We start from the raw sequence: 21,579 nt of genomic DNA, 5'->3' as shown, positions 1-21,579 counted from the left end.
CTCCGCTCAGCTCCTACCCTGAAAGTCTCGGGTGATTCGTCAAGCGGGGGCCGAGAAAAAAGGGGGGTCCCAAAACGCGTTTTCTCCATGCATTTTCCCATAGGACCTTTAGTCGAAGGTACAGCCCGAACGGCTGAACAGAATTACTTGAAATTTGGCAGAGAGGTAGTCCTAAGGTCAGGCATGTGCCTTTTGCATATATGGAGTCAATCTGTTCAGTAGTTCCTGAGAAAATTGCAGTTAAAAGTACATAAATATCTATAGCCGCGCACCGTGCGCGCACCCTTACGTGCGCGAGCGTAATTCTGATTGGTGGTTACATGTCAGTCAACGTTCGAAATCAGGAAGTGTCGGCCGCCATTTTGTTTGTTTTGGGTGCGACACTGAAAAAGAGAGGTGGCGAACGTGAAAAGGGGACAGGGTAGAGAGTTCCTGACCCCCTAGCCTTTGACAGGGGGTCCCTAAAGGACCCCGAAGGGTAAAAAAAACATTTTTTTTTTTTAAATCGCGGGGTGCGTGCACGGTGAAAAACCTTAAAAAAATATATATAATAATACATACATAACTTAGCATTTAAAAAAAACGTACAAATTCACTTAAAAAACCATAGGTTTCACACACGTTATAGTTAGGAATTAGCATTTCAAAAACCTTGCAAATTCACTTAAAAAACAATAGGTTTCACACGTTATAGTTAGGTGGGCATTTCACTTGTAAAAAACCAGTGAGATTCCCCCGTTATAGTTAGTTCAGATAACTATAACTCGCGCGCCCGCAATCCACTGCTCATGACGTCACATATTGCATCACTCATGACATGGTCAGTGGCATCACTCATGACATCATCCTTGTGATAGAGTGGCGGTCGCGCGAGTTATAGTTATCTGAACTAACTATAACGGGGGAATCTCACTGGTTTTTTACGAGTGAAATGCCCACCTAACTATAACGTGTGAAACCTATGGTTTTTTAAGTGAATATATATATAGATATGCATTTTTATTTATTTTTATTTATTTTTTCAATACCGGTATTTTGTGTATTATTATGTGTTTTAGTAATCTAAAAATATTCATTCTGGTATATTATGTTTTTTAGATTGGTTAAATACATATAAACTAGATTTTAATATTGTATTTAAATTGATTAATAATTCTATATTAATGGGATGTTTTATCTTTAATAATGATATAATATTTAACAATTATTTCTATCTGTCTAATGTTTTTGTGATTTATATTTTACTAGTCAAATTTAATTTATATATTTTTTTTTAAAGAATAATTGTTACAATAACTATTTTGACTCTATATTATTTTTACATTATTACATGTAATATGCAACAAGGCAAGTGCACACAATATGAGCAAACATTTGTGGAATAAAATCAGCACAGATTCACAAAATGGAAACTTAAAAGGAAAATGTATCTAGAACTCAAACTTACTCAAGCGGTTTAGTCTACTAGAGTGCTAATCTGCCTGTACAAAGAACCTAAGATGCAAATATGATGAGGAGACTGTAATTGATGGACACACCTAATGTAAACAGTTAAAGTCACAGGATATAGACATTATCAATATAAAAAGCATTCATTGATAAAAAGCGCTATCAAACACAAATGTGTCTATTGGCATTTATGATATAAACATTTGCAACTATATTAACTAAAAAAAATAATGTAAATACAGTTAACTTTAAAATTTACTTTATATGCTTCCCAATGTAATGATGATATTTTGGACCACAATATTTTTTAGCATGATCTTTATGTGTCTTACATTATAGGTACGTAAAGTGTTTATTTTGGTGCTCAATATTTTTACCACAATATTTTACTATCACAATATTTTTGAGGTTGATAGTTCATCATAAAGCTTCGGTCAGAAAGGGCCAGTTCCTGTAGCGTCCTCAGGCAGAGTTTTCAGAATAGAAGAAAACTGGGTGCAGGAATACAAACAACATGACAGAGAGCATTCATATCGGACACGGGGGTAGGAAGACATTGGCATGCAAACCATCACAGAATCACATATGATCCAGCACACATGGGTTTGTTGGAAATTTGCTGCCAGCCTTTCAGTAGCAGACATCAATATGCATACTGAGACATCCAATAGCAAAAACAGGCTGTGGCATGGCAAACATATTGCTATAGAAAAAGCGCATATCATAACATAGCTTTGACAGAAAATTACATTGCACATGCATTGCAAGACTATACAGAAATCAGTTTGATGAAAATCAAGGCTGCAGAAAGTGTACTTTAGAGAAGGGGATTTATGATGAAAAAATATTACAGTTATGGTACTGAAAATAAATGTAGTCAAGAACAATAAAATATTGACATCAATTCTATATTTTATTATTTAAGGCATACAGCAAGCTTAGCATGGCTACCACTTCACTGTCCGCTCTTGAGCAATGGGGACAGAGAAGGACGATTGCATGGGATTTGCAGCACAAATGGCTACTTGATTCCTACCTTGCTGTGAGCAAAACCACTTACTAATATTCCTAGCCCCAGTCCTGCACTCACCCCACACAGAGAAAGCGGCCCCTACAGTAAAGGTAACAAACCAATGTAAATATGTCACCTCAAATACTGCATGCAAAACATGTAAGGTACCTACTATATCTGTATATTGTTTGGAGTTTTGTTGGAAAGCTGCGCTGTTCGGATTAGACAGGTCTGGTGATCCATTTAAGGCGTTCCAAAGCAAAGTGCAATTAAATATATTCCATCCTAGAGAAGTGAAGGAATAACAAATGAAAATGTGTGCAACAACATAGGGGAAGAAGCCTGTCTGATTGACTGCTGGAAATGAATGCAGAGAAAACGTGACAGTCAAATATATGCAATAAGGTTTTTTATTTATTTTAAATATAAGCCTCAGCTACAATACAGTGGCTATGCAATAGACGCCCAATATTGATAATACAATGTTTATGGCAAAGCCTTGCAACTATATGGTGCCCAGTGTTGTGATTAATGTACACACTCCCAGTCCATTTTTTTTTCTAGCTAATCATTAGTCTTATTTACCATACGATTCCACACGTACGGAGACCCAACAGTCTACCTTCAATCACATAGGGCCCGATTCACAAAATGCACTTAGTAGTACCACAAAACTTACTACAAAGTGCTATTCACGAGCTGAAATTTTGTAGTAGCATACAATTTTGAGTACACTTATCAGTTAGTGATATTCACAAACTGCAGGCCTAAATTGATTTGTATAACCTCCTAGACCAGCCATGGTAAGCTGACTTGTATGCATAAAAATCATTTATTAATTACATTGTTTTGATTACATATGGCCATTCTTAGTGAATCGCAATTAGGAAATTGTAATTCATAATGCAAGAAAACTTGAAAGTTTTCAATAGCAATTCATAGTGGGTCGCAAATTGAACTACCTTATGAATATTAATGAGGTAGGTCGCAATTTGCAACCCATTAGGAATCGCAGCCATCAAAGGGATGGTGGCCTGCTGGGGTCAGAAGACCATCATGTATGTGATTACTTTTAAATAAAACAAATATTTTTAAATGCAACCCATTTTACTTAAAGGAAAAATGGATGTGTTTCAAAAAAATAAATGAAAAGTGTTCTTTTCAAATTTTAAGAGTAGGCAGTGGTCCATGGGACCACTGCCTGCTATTAAAAAAAGTTTCCCCAACCATTCTCAAAGGGGAAAGGGACCCTTGCGAATGGGTTACCACCATTTTTCAAATGGTGGTAAAATGCAAATGTTTTGCAACTACATTTTAGTCGCAAAACATTCATGCATACCACTCTGATTCGGTATTAGAAAGGGACGCGATAAACACGCCCCCTCCTAATACTGAATACCAAATCGCAAATTTAAATTGGGATTTGGTAACAAGTTGCTTAATCGCTATTTAAGCTTTGTACATGCCAAAAAGCAGTTTTGCAGTCAAAACTGCCCTATTCTATGAATCTAACCATTTGTGACCACAAAAGTGATTTGTACATCTGGCCCATAAATTGTACATAATTTGAAGTACTTAGATATTAATTAATCTTAAAAGTTAAAAAGGTACAATATCAAAGTTGGTTTAGCGATTCCATTTTTGAATTGTGTTCAATTAAAATTTTACTTTACCAGGTGTGTTGATTGACTCGCCTGAAAAATAAAAGACACATTTTATTAGGAAATAATATCGCCTCCTGGACAAAAAAATAAATAAAAAATTAATGAATGTATTATATATATATTTGCTTATTACTTTGCCGATGTTTGGCTGATCTTAACAAACTTTTCAAAACTTGTTTGCCACTCACTTCAGCTATTGTCTGGAAGGTTTTGGGGTGATTTGTCAAGAGGGGGCCATGAACAAGGGGGGTCCCAAAATGCGTTTTCCCCATGCAATTTCCTATAGGAATTTTAGACACGTCTACAGCCGGAACCGCTGAATGGAATTACACCAAATTTGGAAGAAAGCTGGATCTTGGTCCAGAAAGAATGTTTTTGTAATTTAGTGTAAATCTGTTCTGTAGTTTTGGAGACATTAAAGATAAAATATTTATGTATATCTAGAGTCGCCAATCAATTGAAAAGTTGCTGCCACCATTTTGTGAATCGGGACATGGTTCCAGAGGAGGGAATAAAGTATAAATTAGATATAAGGGGTCAGGATAGAGATATCTTGACCCCGTGGGACTTAAGGAGGGGTCTATGAGGGACCCCTAACGGACAAGAATTTGTCCAAAAACATTTCACTTTTGGTGTGCAAGGATCAGCAGATCCACCAGGGTGCACAGTGCCGCCCCATGTGAATCTGCAGTGGACCCCAATTAAAAAACACATATACCACTCACAGGCCCACTCATACACTCAATCACATACCAATTCACCCACTCACACACCAATGCAGTCATTCTCACACCCATATCATCACTCACATGCCCAATCAGAGACCTGGACAACCACTCACACACCCAGACAGGCACTCACAAACTTCCTCACAGATCTACTTATACCCCCACACAATTACTAACACACCCCTACAGCCACTCACACACCCACTCACAGATCCAGAAAACCTGTCATACACCAATATAGACAGTCGCACACCCACTCACACATCCATACAGCCTCCAGTCACTCACACATCCACTCAAAGACTCAGAGAACCACTCACAGAACCACACAGACAGTCACACACCAACTCATAGCCACATACACCCTCATACAGCCACCTACATATCCACTCATAGACCCACACAGACACTTACACACCCGCTCACATACCCATACAGCAAAACCATTGACATACCCAAATATCTATACAGCCACTCATACATCACCCAGAGATCCACACAGCCACTTACACATCCACTCATACACCAACCTATCACACACTCTTATGCCTACTTACACACCCACATAGCTACTCACACACCCACTCACATAGCCATACAGCCACTCACACTCACACAACCACTCAGAGACCCAGAAAATCACTCACACACCCATACAGACACTCACTCACCCAGTCACACATCCATACAGCCATTCACACATCCTCTCACACACTCATAGTCACTGATATATCCACTCCCAGACCCACACAGCTACTCATACACCTAGGCACACATCCATGCAGCCACTCACACACCCATATAGTCACTGATGCATTCACATAGAGACCCAGTGAACCACACACTCACAGAACTACAAAGGTGCTCACACATCCACTCACACACTCCCACACCCACATATATGCTCACACAACTACTCATGCACCCACTCACATGCCCATATAGTCACTCACACACCCACTCAGAGACTGAGAAAACCATTCATACACCCATTTACACACTCATACAGCCACTCACACACCCACTTGCAGACCCAGAGACCTACTCATACACCTACTTACAGACCCACACATGCATTCACTAACCCACTCACACACCCACATACACAATCATGCAACTATTGCCACACCAACTCACAGACCCACATAACCACATACACACCAACACACACACCCAGCACAAACACCTACATACACTTACACACTCACACACCATCTCATACAGCCAGTCACACACCCATTCAGAGACCCTGAAAACTGCTAGCATACTCATTTGCACACCCATACAGTCATTCACACACTCACTTACAGACCCAGAGAACCACTCACATACCCATTCACCAACCCACACATACACTAACACACCCACTCACACACCCACCACACACTCATACAACCAAAGGTAACAGGGATCTTATCGTTAGAACATAGCATTAAAAAACAAAGAAATTCACTAAAAAATAAAAGTTACAGGGACATTAAAGTTAGGAAATAGAATTAAATCAAACTTAGAAAGTCACTGAAAAACTAAGGGTTTATAGTTAGGATGTAGTTTCCATAGGAAGAGCATTTTTTGTTCTCCAATAACTTTGGTGTTATTTGCAAATCCTCGCAAAATGTTCGAAACTACTTCAATGCTCAATTCAGCTGCTGTCTTGAAAGTTTTAGGGTGATCCGTCAAGCGGGGGCTGAGAAAAAATGGGGGTCCCAAAACATATTTTCTCCCGGTTAATTTTCATAGGAATGGCTACAGCCCGAACTGCTGAATGGAATTGCACCACATTTTGCAGAAAGGTAGCTGTTGGTCCAGAAAGCAACCTATTTGTGATTTGTGTAAATTCATTCAGTAGTTTTTTTAAAGAAAATCCAATTTTGAATATATAGGGACGCAGAGGACCACGTCTCCAATGCAGGCCTATGTGAACCCACATGGCAGGAGGAGTGCTCTAATTTGTTGCCTGCAAGATGCTAAAAATTTTGCAGCTGCGTTTATATGATGCAGAGTGGGTCCAGATGGAAGGTTTTATGTTGTTTGAGAGCATTCATCGTAGGCGTACCTTGACCCCCTTGGGTACATTAAACGGGTGTCTTAGACAGTTTTAAAATACCTTGATTTGTTTTTTTTCTCATGTGTGTGAATAGTTGTATGGGTGAGTGTGTGGCTATGTGAGTGGCTGTATGGGTAGGTGACTGGTTTTATGAGTAGCTGTGTGGGTGAGGAGTGGTTGTGCAAGTGGCTATATGAGTGAGTGTGTGTGTGAGTGTGTTGAGTGTGTGAGTGGCTCAATGGATGAGTGGGTATATGAGTGTTAATACAGATCTGTGAATGGAACCGGTTGTGTGGGTGTGTGAGCAGACATACAAGAGGTTATTTAGTGGTATGAGTGGGTGTGTGAGTGGTTTTGTGGATGATGTCATCAATGATGTCATGACCATGTCCTGAGTGATGTAATATGTAAGATCATAAGCAGTGCATTAAGGGAGGATAAATTATAGTTAGCTCAGGTAACTATAATGGCTAGATTTCTATGGTCTTGTACGAGTGAAATCTGAACTTAACTGTAACGTCCCTTTAACCTTTGTGTTTTGTTCCAGTGAATATATATATTGAGCAAGGCAGGGGATCCTGCCGAAACGCATAGCAGCCTTTCCAACAAAATAAAACGATTGGAATCCTACCTTCGATTTGCCGTGTAGTCTTTCTGGTAAAACAGTGGCAACCAGAAGTGGTGAAGGATATATATATATATATATATATTCACTTAAAAAACCAAAGGTTACAGGGATGTTATAGTTAGGAATTAGCATTAAAAAACTCAGAAATTCACACAAAAAAACAAAGGTTACAGGTACGTTATAGTGAGGGTCAGATTTCACTTGTATAAAACCAGTGAAATTCAGCAGCGCTACAATAACTCGCACCCCGCAATGTACTGCCTATAGTAAACGAAGTGCGGGAGACCACACCTTTTTTTGAGGGAGTCGTGGATCCAGCACAACTGCAACTAAACTTTCTTTTTTTTAAAAGCTTTTAGCACCATTGGGTCCCCGTGGGACACCCCAAGAGGCCTGGGGGTTAGATGTTTCTACCCAGCCCCCTTTTCTTTTTTTTTAAATCTTTTTTTTGTGACTCAGTTCAACCGAGTGACAAGATGGCTGCCAACACTTCCTGGTTTGAAGTGTTGGCAGCCAATCAGATACAAGCACAAGATCAAGAGGGGTCGCAGACCCACCAAGTCCCTATATATACAACTAGGAATGTCTCAGCAACTATTCAGTGTGTCTACACCATTTAACTAAAAAGTTGCTTTCTGAACCAAGAGCTACCTTTCTGCCAAATTTGGTGGTCAGCAGTTCGGGCTGTAGTTGTGTCTAACGTTTCCTATTGAAATTAACATGGAGAAAAAGGATTTTGGGACCCCCCATTTTTCTAGGCCCCCATTTGACGGATCACCCTGAAATTGTGAAGACAGCAGCTGAAGTGAGCTTCAAACTAGTTTTGAAACTTTTGCGAAGATTAGTCAAACTACACCAACGTTATACGCAAATGAAAAAACGCTCTTTCTATGGAAACTAGATCCTAACTACCTACTAGCCATCGCCAGTAGGTTATCTATATATATGCGGTTGTTCTTGTTATCAGAATTGCTGCAAATGGTTTCAGTACACTGATAATGTGCATTGCCCAGCTACTATATACTGTTACAAAGAAGAATACATTAGCATGCGTACTTAGAAAAATACCAGGGTACCTTTGGTGCCATTTCGTATAGTTTATCAGGATAATGATTGTAAGGAATGGGATACAAAACAATCTTTAGCTTACCACAGCCATCATTCTTGTCAGTTGTGTATCTGCACGAACATTTGAATGATCCAAACGTGTTTTTGCATTCGTATTTGGCATTTTTGCATGCCAGGGTTTCACTACATTCATCAATATCTGAAAGTCCAAATGAAAACGGAAAGGCAATGTAAAAAGTGCTTCATTATAGTAGCAGTATAGTCTTTGCTGATGCACAACTCAATAGAACTGAGCAACTTTACACAAGAACAAATAGTAAACCTTGCTGTTGAGTTGCCTCCATGTTATCAACATAAAGTCACAGCTACAGGAAACTGCAGGCTCTCCAGTGACTGCATAATCTTGACTTTATCGCACTTTTAGAAGTGCTTTAGAATCTAAATACTTGATAAATCTAGAACAATAAGCAATTCGGAACATGCTGAAAGGATGCATTAACACTTAATAAATTAAATGAAATTAATTAAATTAAACTAAAACCTCAAAAGAGATGATAAAGAAGGAAATATGAACTCAGATCTAGTATAAGTATGGAATATTGAGAGAGACACAGTGCACAGGCAAAGGTGAGGAAGTTCACAAAATTTTGTTCACAAAATACTTGACAAAACCAGAATGAGCATTGGCAAAGTCAATAGGTTTTGGCTGTAAAGGCTGAGCTATTGCCTTTGCAAACACTTCTTTTATTGCCATTCACATATGCTTGCGTGGCTGGAAATCTTGTAAGGGGTTTTCTACAGAAAACACCTATCCCAAGATAGCTGTCTATGAGCTTGCAAGCCATATGTTTCACAAGTTTGTGTCATGATAACATGCATGCTTCTACATGCAACATGATGCACAGCCACTGTTTTCTAATTTTTGATTTGCTGATCTAACATGTCCATGTTAGAATAGTAATTTAAAAGTAAAAATGAAAGTGAAAACAAAGTGTGTGCCAGTGCATAAAAAAAGAAGCAAGAGACATGGTAGTTCTTTGCAGCTGCTGTGCCCTTGTAAGACATTAAATAAATAAATATATTTAAAAAGGGGATAGGGACTGGGAGCATCATGGAGTGGGACAACCCAGATCTTTCATCTCATTTTGGACCCTACGTCTGTTGGACTTAGAATTGTATACAATTTATCCCTGCTAAATCGAAGGAAAAGCCTATGCTTCCCCTTTAAATATGGCTAAATTCTTGTATCCCTAATTGTCCTTCTCAACTTGCCTATGAGTCCCTAGTATATAGATTAGAAAATGTACCGAGGGCCTGTAAGTTAAACGTGTCCCCTGTGCACCAATTGTGACCCCCACTACAATGGCAATGACAACATGGTTTCAGGCCTAATCGGTGTATCCTGACAGCAACAGCTTGAACCCTGCTGCACAGACCTGCCAAGATCACCCTTATGGCAGGTAGGAACACCCGATTTTTACTTTTAAATAAGTCACCACTAAGCACACCTTGCTGTCCACTAGGCAGAGTGCATAATATTTAAGAGTGGAACATGTATGACATTAGAACTTTTTCTGTGTGCCAACTACATCCAGACCAGTGACAACGTCATTTTAAGTTTAGACTAAGTGAATAGGCCTAAAATACGATTGACACTGGTCAGGCTAATTCTAGCACTTAGGAAAAGTCAAAATATTGATTATTTACTTTAATGGATAACATTTGACCCAGTTAACAGCTACAGACAATTAAAAATGTATTTTTACATTTACAGATTTGTATTAAATATATAAAAAATGTAGCTTTTAAAAAGTTAGCTTTACCCTGCCTGAAGCTATTGGATGCTAATTTGCTTTATTTTTCCATCCACTGTCCAACATGTTTTTGGTCTGAATGAGGTGTGGAAGCGGTGTGAAAACTGCTCCCTGAGCAGAGTCAATATTGTGGATGTGGCAAGGTGTTTTCTGTCCCTTGCAAAATTACTGATTTCATTTACTGTCTGTGACTAAAGAGAAGCCCTGAAAGACTGGACAAGCACTGACTTGTACTAAGATCAAAAAGTGATCTCCAAGGGTCAGTTGGCTGACCTCCTTTGTGACTACATGAACAAAACAAGCTGCAATAGGCCTTTTTCCTGAAGTACCTTGCTGACCAGTAGCAAATGGACCTGGACTGGACTTTGCTACTGGCCTCTGCCTGGCACCCAGAGAGTCTATAAGTGCCTCCTCGTAGGTCATGGTGGCCTTAGAAGTATACTCCTGTGATTGTGTGGGCACCGGAACAGACTTTTCACATTTGAGAGTCTCAGTGGGATCCACTGGAAAAAGTATCTGATCCTTCAGTTCCACCTCACTGGATTGAATTTCGGCTTCGTCCTGGACAAGGCGCCCAGCAACTCCAAAAAAACAACTATTCCCATTATGCTTTGTGCCCCAGTATGCTTCCCCCTTTGAGCAAACACATTCTCAGACACCTCTAATGTACTTACATCCAGTGGAAGAAGTTGAACTTAGAGCAGTGAGTATGCTGAAGGCGCATGAAAGACAAGTCTTTCTGAGACTAAGCAACCTGCTCTAAGGAGGTATTAGTAAATGATCATCTGGCATGTGAACGCTAGCGGTCAACACTTTAAGTGAGACAGAGACATGAAGAGATAGTCTAAAGGTAACCTATGCTAGTTTTCATAGGGATTTCATGTAGGTAAGAGGCAAATGATCAAGGTATGAGTGTCCCACAGAAAACTGTATCCCCCATAACTCACATTGGTCATTCTCGCATTTGTGACCTGCTTGCCTGCTAACAGGCTTGCCACCTTCATACTTCATCAAAATGTGTGTATTATACTCTATGCACTACTCACATTGGTGGATGGGCCATGCGCCACTCAAATGGGGTACTGTTTTTACTGGGAAACGTGTTGAAACACTAGGTAGTATGAATTTTGTGAAACCACACAGAGTCCAGAACTTTTGCTCACAGAAATATGAAGAAAGTGTGTGATTTTAGCCAAAGTTTTAGTTTTGGAGGACATTCTGGGTATAAAAAGGAAGCAAAATCCATTGAAGTCTCTGCACCCTGGACTCCTATGAGTGTCTAGTTTTCAGATTTGCCTGTGTTTAGTCGTTTTATCTGAGTGGCTGCCAAGCCAGGCCCAAATTCAGCAGCTACCCACATTGCCAAAGTTGGTAATTTTTCATGCCAAAAATATGATGTTTCCATGTCCTGCTTTAGTGCCTTTCTTATTATGAGCCCTAGGCCCTGCCACACAAGTGGGGAACCACTTTTATCAGAAGAAGTGTGGAAACACAGAATAATAACATTTATTTGTTTCCTTCCATTTTTGGCTTCCAAATATAAGAAAGTGTGAAAGAAAGAACACATTTTGCAACATTATATCTGAATCACATGATAGTAGGGGTAATCCCAAATTCACAAGTGTACAAATGCACTGATTGTTTTCATATCTATTTTCCATTTGTTTGATTTTACTGGGGAATTTCAGCATGGTCGGTACACACTGAAAAATCATTGTATGCTGAAGTTCAGTTGTAGACTCTGAGTATTGTGCTTTGGATAACCAAAACACATTTTATATCCATGCGAACAGAAGGGTCTGATAGACATAACAATATGTTACTTTTGCAAATCGGACTTTTGGGCAAAAGAACTTGCATGCGAAAAGTTTGTTATGATTTGCAATTTCTTTCTCCTTATTTTCATTATGTTTTTATTTCAATGGTTAGTTTCTATGGCAAAACTGTAAGCAATCTACACAAATGACCAATTGCTGAATTTTAATTTTTTCCAGTTTTCAGAAGGGTTCATTTGTTTCACATCTGTTTCCACCATAAACTGCAATTAGTTTAATACCACAAAAACAGGAAAATCGACCACCAGCTAGATGCAAAAACTGTGGCAAAAAATGCTTTTCTTTTTTAGACTTCTGCTTGTTCCTGGAAGCTGGGATGGTGGTGATCTTAGCACAGCAAATGATGCCATTTGTAGAAATAAAACAGGCTTTCTTGCACATCACTTTTTCCTACTTTGCTAACAAAAATGAAAATGTTATTATATTTGGACTTTTACCAGAATCCAAAAGCACTGGGGCACCAAGAAAACCCTGGAGGTCAGTGCACTGCTGCTGGCGCGGAGGAGGGTAGGTCGCTGGCTTTACATGCACTGGTAATATTCAGCAGCAGTGCACTGACCTCTGCATTGACCAATGGGGATACTGTTGTTTGTCACACAAGGTGGACGATCAGAACTTATCTACTTTCACTCTAGGTATTTTTACTACTGCTGAATACCTACAACACATTATAGGTGTGGGGTAGGCTTATCACCCACCTTTATTCTGGTCCTGACTAAGTGCTGTGGATCCGTTAGGGACCAAAAAAGGGCAAAACATGTTGACCTAATCACATTTCTTTGTACTCATATGTACTAGGATACATTACGCCCCACCAGTAGCTTTTACCATTTTTTTGTTGTTCTTTTAATCCTGTCAGGATAACCTCCACATTAAAAACTGTTTTTTGGTATCTCCTAACAGTTTTATTCTTTATTTTTCCGACCTTTGACCACACTACACACCCATTACACCCTCACACATACACCATGTCATCATACGGCAAAATAAAAATCAATCTCCACCAAAGTCACCCTTCGTGGAGCCTGTAGGGCATTGTAGCGCTGGCCCGACAAGAATCAATTCCCAATGATGAAGAATGACATCCGTAGTGGTGTGTGAGGGCAACACATAATCTGTAGAATTCCCCTCTCATGCTCATTGACCTATCATTTTGCGATATAGTTCATCTCCCTCTTTCTTTAACCTTTCCTTTCTTTAGGAACAGTACCTTTGTGGTTGACATAACATTTTGCACACTCGCACCCTGCATACCATGTTGTACCTCATAAGAAACAACAATATCTTATAGTTGGACAGAAACACTTAAACATGTAAATAGAAGACTATGCTTGGAGTTTATATTTATGCAAAAGTGCTTTAGGGCACGTTTTACTGTTAAAATCTAAATAATTTCTAAAAGAAAGATCAAAAGATGTTTTTTCCAATGTACATTTGTTTGAGTATGCACCCCCTCGCCACTTGTATTCCAATCTTCTAACATAGAATCCAAATCATAGTTCGCAAACAATCTATGATCTTCATTTAGGCTAACCTTGGCCATGTTCTTTCCAATTGCATTATCTTTTTCAAACACAATGCTGAAATAGAATTCTCTCTTTCTCGGTCAATCATGCTTTTAATTTCACTTTTAAAGCCACAACTTCTGTTGTACTAGAGTACAGTCTCATCTCCATTCAAGGCACTTTTATATCTGCTTCCTGAGACATGTATATGCCCATTCTTACATACTTGCCTTCTACACAATTAAAGTCTTTTGACTTTTCTAGGGTGAGAGCTGGCACTCCATATAATTGCAGTTGAATATGTATGGTTCTATGAAAGGAGTGATGAGATAAATGCATGTTAATGATGGAAGTTTTCCTACTGGAGTGACTCGGTTCAATATGGAGTCCACTTAGTATGTATGTCTGGAAGTTGTCATGTTTATGAAATTTACATTTTACCAGAGAGAATGTGAATTTTAGGGTGACGATGTTGTCTGTTCCTGTCCGAGGAATGGTGAGTTGGGTAAGTAGTGGTGAGGGCAGAGTGAGGTGCATCCAGGGTGTAGTACAGGCAAGGAGGGTATGGGCTTGGAGAAGGCCGGGAGAGGAGCAGGCCAGGAGAGATACAGGAAGGTAGAGGTGGGGAAGGAGGAGGTGCAAGCATGGAGAGTTGTCCCTGGAAGAGGTAAGGCTAGGAAAGACACAGACTGGGTGCAGGCTGATGCTGTTTTGCTCTTTAAATATGTTAATCTCCTCGTGGGAGAAATGAACAGATCATGTGATGCAAGGATGGTCCAATAATTATTAGCACTGTTTGTATGACATCATGGTAGGACATAACCCTTGGGTTTAAGCTGTAAATTCATTAAGGTATTATCATGACTGCAGAGTAAAACATGCCAAAGAGTAAATGAGATAAGTGGTTAACACTCTATAGTGGCTCTCAATTTAAAGCTATGGGTCAGGCCCCATCTGCAGTATAACAAAACAACTCCTTCAGACTTAAACATAATGGCAACACAGTTGGGACAATGGTACCATTCTCAACATGCATGGCTTTCACACACACACCTCATGCAAGCAATTGCAAAGGATAAAATACACAAGTAAGGCAATAGCCGATTAGGGCTGGCCCTATGTCAGCTCTCTATATATACTCTTCTTGTTCTATTTTTTTTTAAAGGATTGATGACATGGATGATTCCACACAACTAAAGTTGCCTATAGCCAGACCTAAATGGTGAGAGGTAGCAACCTTTGAAAAATGTATCAATCCTACCTGTACACTTGTATCCATCTCCGGAAAATCCTTGTTTACACTGGCATGTCACATTCATATCTCCACTTGTGCACTTTGCATTCTCATCACAGGGAGATCGGTATGGTAATGAGCAAAAATCTAAAAGCAAGATAAAAGGAAACATTCATATGAGAAAAATAATCAGGAAAAATGGTTATTCGAAGAACAAGTTCAAAACGTGAGTTAAGGGCCGTCATATGCCCAATCAACTACATGGAAACCATACTTATATATTTACAACAACATGATGATTTCACTATTTCTGAAACAGCAAGTGCATTAATATATAAGGAATATATAGCATTTAAAAGAGTGAGAAAGACAGGAAGAGGAAGAGTGATACGTGGAGACAGATGCAGGAACAAAGGCAGAGGTGGAGATGGAGATGGAGGCTGACAGAAATGGAAACACTGGATAAGACACAGATAAAAAGAGCCAGACAGAGAATAAAATAGATAGATGGAGACAGAGACATGTTTCCAGATATACAGAGAAAGCCAGACAGACAGACAGACAGACAGACAGACAGACAGACAGATAGATAGATAGATAGATAGATAGATAGATAGATAGATAGATAGATAGATAGATAGATAGATAGATAGATAGATAGATAGATAGATAGATAGATAGATAGATAGATAGATAGATAGATAGATAGATAGATAGATAGATAGATAGATAGATAGATAGATAGATAGATAGATAGATAACTGTTTTGTGATTGTTTAGTGGTGTGATTTTCTGAAAATGAATTAGGTCAAACAGTATCTGATCTTATTTGTAGGCCAATGGTGCACTTTGATAGGGTAAGAGGGAGCGTGAAATGACAGGCTCTCATGGTATTGGCCCAATACATCAAAAAGGGGAGTAACTGCACTATCAATTGGGAAAAGCAGCACTGTCAAAAACTGGTAGGGAAGGAACAGGAAGGAGTGAAAGGGAAAAAAGAAACGGTTTGGGACAGGAAGTCAAGCTATATGGCACAGGAGTACCGCATGGATGAGGTGATTTGATTTGATTTATACATTTATAGAGCGTACGATTGCCTGGTGGCGTCTTGGCTCTAGGGTTCGATGTGCGATGGATTACCGAAAAGGTGTTGAGCTGACTTAAGAGGTAAAGAGCCAAGTTTTTACGGCTTTTCTAAAAGACAGAAGCGAAGGGCTGCTGGTGGACTCCATTAAGTAAAGAAATACCTCACTAGCTTCACAGGAGGGTTGCTGCAGATCCCCACGCTTTGAACTGAATAAACAGAAACACTGTGCCATGCTTACGCCAATGGTCATAGCAGCATGCATGCATGCAAGCATATCAATGCCATAGTAATGCCATTTTTTCGAAAACAGTAAACAATTAGGTAAGGACATGTGACATGGTTTCTCACTTATGTGCCTGCCTAGCTCTTGTTTAGCAACACCAACTCGACCCTTTACCGCCAAGGGCACTAGTGCATTGCAACACGTCAATAACATACAAAGTACCAATACATAACCACTGACAGAGTATGTTAAATTGAAGAACAAATTATGGAATTCAGTGCCAGAATTAATCTCTGCCAATGTGCACCAGTAACACAACTCTTGGTGTTGTATATAGCAATGTACTGAAAACGTCAATAGAATTTTCATGGAAAGTGGACATTATACACAATGGGCCCTAGTCACCAGAAGTAGGAAATCTACACTTCAATTTTTACATTTATGTCCGTGTCGATTTTCATAAATTCCTTAAGAAATCCAGTTTGAAAGCAGCACCTGCCACAGGTTTCCATATGGATTCCTTGGAAAAATCTCAAGATTTCCCTTTTGTCAATGCATTCCATCTGGACGGAGCTCCCTGTTGTGGAGAACTCCACACTGGTGGAATTGATTCTCTATTGTCAATGCAGGTTTTTTCTTTCTTCTTTTTGGGCGAAATATGTTTCCGTTTTACATACTCCTTCACGAGCACCCCACCAAATGCTTTGGTAAGCCATTTCCATTCTCACCTTTCCCCTTGGACGACTGAGGTAAATATACAACTCTGTCCAGGATAAAAAGGAGCATGACAATAGTTTGTGAACGCCCTCAATTGTACTTGTTTTGAGTATTCAGATACTTCCAAGGATAACAGTGCCTTGCAATACCCAAGAACACCCTAACTCCCAACCCTTGAATGGCATTTAAGGGGGTAAAGGTCTCTACTTTGCAGCAGAGACCTCCACAAAAAAAGGTTATGTTTACCTGGAATCACTTTGTGAATTCCTGACAGGAATAACTAAGGTACATTCAGATACAAACTTCTGTGTATGGCCACATTTACTTGTGAATAGACTCCATAATGTTGAAGAGCCATCTACACATAAAAAGAAAAAAAATATATGTTTTTGAAAACTAATTTTGGTTGTTAAAAGTTGAGTATGTTTATTTTACATCGGACAGCCTGATTCACAAAATCGTTATATGGCATAAATCAGGTGAGACAAATAAGCATCTCATTTATCACTAACAATCAATAGAATCTTATACTTTACCATACTCACTAAAGTGCCAGTACCAGTAAAATTATAAAAGCTCATTTAAATCTGTTTCCTTGTAGTTTTACTACTTTCTGAAGATTTCAATCAAAAACGACACCTTGTGAATTCAAATCTGGATTCAATTCACCAGTACGGTGTTCTCTGTGAGAAAGAGCACTACACAGCGGGAATGACACCCTCTGTGCAAATGCATATTTTCTTCTAACCAGTGAAATATGATTTCCTACAGAGAAACAACTTTTCCTACACAACCACCAAATTTGTGTGTGATCAATTTCCTTTTCCGCCTTGGAAAGGGATTTAAACTAGCACTTGGATGAGAACATGTGATGCATTGTGAAGGAGAATGTGAGGAGTTTGTAAATGCCCACAAATGCATTCATTTGTGGGGGTTGACATACTCCCAAGGCTAACCATAGCTTACAATGCCTTCATTACCACCCCTTCAGTGGGATTTATCGGTCTAGAGATCTCCACGCTCATGGCAGAGATCTCTGTCCACATAAAAGGTCTTGTGTCCGCCAGGAATTACTTTGGGAATTCCTGGCATCTGCAACTGAAGTAAATTCCTATGTAAACCACCATTTATGTTCCAGTTTTTATTTGTAATAGGCCCACCAAGACTTGCTCCGCAGCACGTCAGGTGATGCTTTTGCCATTCTCCAGAAGCACTTAAGCTTAAGCAAAACTTTGTGAAGTTCATTTGAACATCTACAATACCATGGCATTTCAAGGATCTCCAGTGCATCATATCATAATCTAACTGAGTGGATCTGTGATACTCATGAGCATCTGCTAATATAGTCCAGACTTAAGCTAAGTATATTGGTCAGGTAATGAATGTGTGGCAGATTAGAATAGAATAATCAGCTGAATGAGCATCATTGCAGCAAGAGATCCATCACTAATTATGATCAAATCCAGAAAGAAAAAATGGGAACATCAGATGGCACTTTAGTTGCGCTTTAACTCCATCACCTCCAATACAGTGATCCTTTGACATCTACAATTCCCAGACTATGGGTTCACTGCTTTCCTGTCATGGACATTAACAGCCCCTGGGAGATTAGTGGGGATAGGAGAGGATTGAGGAGGCTGGGGTTGGGTGAAAGAGATATACCATCACTGACTATTCTTTTTCCATGATTTTCTAATACCATCAACCGCATTAACAATGCAAATATGTTAGCAAGCGTTAAAAGATGTATGTAACATTGGCGGAAGTCATTCATTCATAGAACTTTATTCGATATATAAAAATACCATAAAAGCAACCAAATTTATCAAAGCCGGTTACAGGTACAAGATAAAAATTAATAAATTCCCTCTTTTTTCAAACCATATGATACAATTTCCATCTGAGCGTTAAAAAAAAACCCTTGTCACGTATCCAACCAATTCATCTCTAATTGGAGGATCATTCGTAAAACCATAGGTAATTATAACAGAGAAGCTACAGGTTACCATTACCCCTTGTGTTCCTTAGTCTAAATGCAGCCCTTAAAAAGTTTACAATACAAAACAGTGTAAGAGTATCTGGGGCCAGTTTTAAAAATACCAGTGCCACCCGTGCCTGTTTAAATCTGGCTTTCTTTAGAATTCCCTTCAAGAAGAATCTCCTAGGGTAAGAGAAAAAAGGGCATAATAAAATGAAATGAAGGGTGTCCTGAGGAGATCTATGATCGCAGCCACAGGGCCCCTTCATTCCTATGGAAGGTGTGAACCCTGCCGTTTCCGCCAACACATGATGAAAGAGATTCAACCTGAAACGAGTCATTAAAAATCTGTCGTGTGTACTGTTTATGCAAGACAGGTATGGCTCAATGCCTCCGACAGACCTAACTACTAGGTGTTCCCTGACCGACTGCTTGGCCAGCTCTGTGTTTTCTCGGAGCGTTAATGCATGTTTAAAAAACTGGTCCTTAACCAAAGCCTTATCTTTCATACCCACTTTAGAAGGGTTGGCAAATAGATCTGCAGAACCAATTTTTTCCAGAGTCTCCTTCACATATTTAAGCCAGGGAATTTTTAGCCCGTGGTCCAGGGAAAGGCAATCTTCTATAACCTGCCTACTAAAAGCCGCCTCCTTGTTTGCCCAGATCTTTATCCAACAGACTAAAGGTTTGACTGCCATACTGTCGCTGATGTATCGGGCACCCAGTTCTTCATGCACGTTGTGCGCTGGCGTGCTTTGAGGGGTTTTTAACAGATGCCTAAAATATGTGTTTTCTTCAATTTGCATCTGTGTAGCCTGGGTAAAGACCCACACCTCACTTCCATACAGAGCTTTAGCGCAACACATAGCACTATATAATCTTAGTATCTGACCAGATACCTAACCTGTGTGCAAAGCTGATTATGGATCCAGAACATCTGGTCATTCCCCAACGCTTATCCTCAATTTGATATTTAAAATTTAATTGATGATCAAATAAAATCCCCAGATATGAAAAGGACTGTACCTTTCCTAGCTGATGCGATCCAATTGTATACTTATAAGGTTTACTTGTTTTTTTCCCACCTCCATTACATATGACTATCCCAGGTTGGGCGATAAGTCCAAATTCTCCATAAACGACACAAACCCATCAATTAAAACCTGCAAACCTTTAGGGGTACAAGCTAAGAGTACCGCATCATCTGCATAAAGCAGAACCGGGATTCTCCGAGTACCTATCCTAGGGGTATCCACCTGTAGCATGCTTAATTTGCGGTCCAGACCGTTTATATTTAGTGTGAACAAAAAGGGAGCCAATATGCAACCCTGTCTGACCCCACTGGAACACGGGAAGGGTTCTGTTATATTCCCCACCTGACTATATCTGACCACTGCTGTGGTGTGTGAATGTAATGATTTTAAAATGTTAATAATCCCTGGATCCACACCCAGCCCACCCATGATCGCCCACAATTTATCTCGATTAACTCTATTGAAGGCAGCGGTCAGGTCCATAAATGGCAAATACATCGTTCCTTGCTTAACTAATGTGTATTTGGCTGAGATCAGATACAGATTGAGACATTGATCGGTAGTAGATTTTCCAGGTCTAAAACCAAATTGTAGATCACTTATAACCTGTTGTTCGTCTGCCCAATCGATCAATCGATTCTGGTGCTCATGATCACTGGACAATCCTCACAAAGGGGTTCAGGCTACACAAAGCACACACACACCACGTCTCTGATCCTTGCTTGGACTCCAGGTGCCCATGATCACAGGGCACGCCTTACGAGGGTCTCAGCTGCAACAGGAACACACTCACAGCATCACTGAGACTCTCATGGAAACTTTTATGTTCCTGTGTTGCCAAACAGGGAGTCAGCTCACCTCGGGCCCTTGGGGATAAGTTACTTCAGGACACAGCACACAGCAAAGTCCTTCAAGCAGGGGGACACAGCACACAGCAAGGGTCAGTCCTATCCTTCAGTCTCTTCAGTTGTTCCTTCCTTGGCAAAGGTTCTCTTGACCACGAAGTAGCTCCAGTCTTGTTCACACTTGATCAAGCCATTGGCCAAAGTTCAGGGGCTTCAGCTCTCATAGTTATACCCCTCAATGGCTTTGAAGTCTTTGTGTTTCAGGGGGCACTGACCCCTGTTCAAATCAGTTCTGGGTGCCACCCTGCCAGTGACACCTTTCTTCCTTTGATTAGTGGGGGTCTGGATTCTCAATCACTCAGCAGGAGATGAGCCAATTGTTTTATAGCAGCAACCCAGGCCTCTTCATCTCTAGAGGCTTCTCCTCCCCCTACACTCCAGATGCAGGTCAGCCTGTTGCTGTCTCACCTCCTCCCCTGGGTCAAGAAATTCCCCAGATCCTATCACTTGCAAATCCAGACAGTCAATTCACAGCCAGGCGAGGACACACAGAAATGTTAGAGCACAAAAACTCAGCCACTTCTAAAAGAATAGCTTCTGAACACACAATGCAAAAAACACCTTAATAAAAAGATGTGTTATTACATTGTGTGTTCAGGCATACTAAACTTCACCTTTCCATCTTAAGCCTTTGGGAAGATAGGCTGGACA

At 39.8% G+C, this 21,579-nt stretch overlaps 1 protein-coding gene across 1 annotated transcript in view; it reads right to left on the bottom strand.

Moving 5' to 3' along the window:
* Positions 1-21,579, bottom strand: part of LOC146821707 (uncharacterized) — an 857,433-nt gene that overhangs the window by 280,252 nt on the left and 555,602 nt on the right. The window contains exons 19-22 of the mRNA XM_085612743.1: positions 15,012-15,131; positions 8,679-8,795; positions 4,135-4,155; positions 2,634-2,746 (exon numbers count right to left, since the gene is read on the bottom strand). Coding sequence (XP_085468869.1) covers positions 2,634-2,746; positions 4,135-4,155; positions 8,679-8,795; positions 15,012-15,131 — 371 coding nt within the window. The remainder of the gene's footprint in view (positions 1-2,633; positions 2,747-4,134; positions 4,156-8,678; positions 8,796-15,011; positions 15,132-21,579) is intronic.

This window comes from Triturus cristatus, chromosome 6 (genome assembly GCF_964204655.1).
Source record: "Triturus cristatus chromosome 6, aTriCri1.1, whole genome shotgun sequence".
NCBI lineage: Eukaryota > Metazoa > Chordata > Amphibia > Caudata > Salamandridae > Triturus > Triturus cristatus.
The sequence above is the reverse complement of the archived record's forward strand: the minus strand, read 5'-3'. Positions and strand labels throughout refer to the sequence as shown.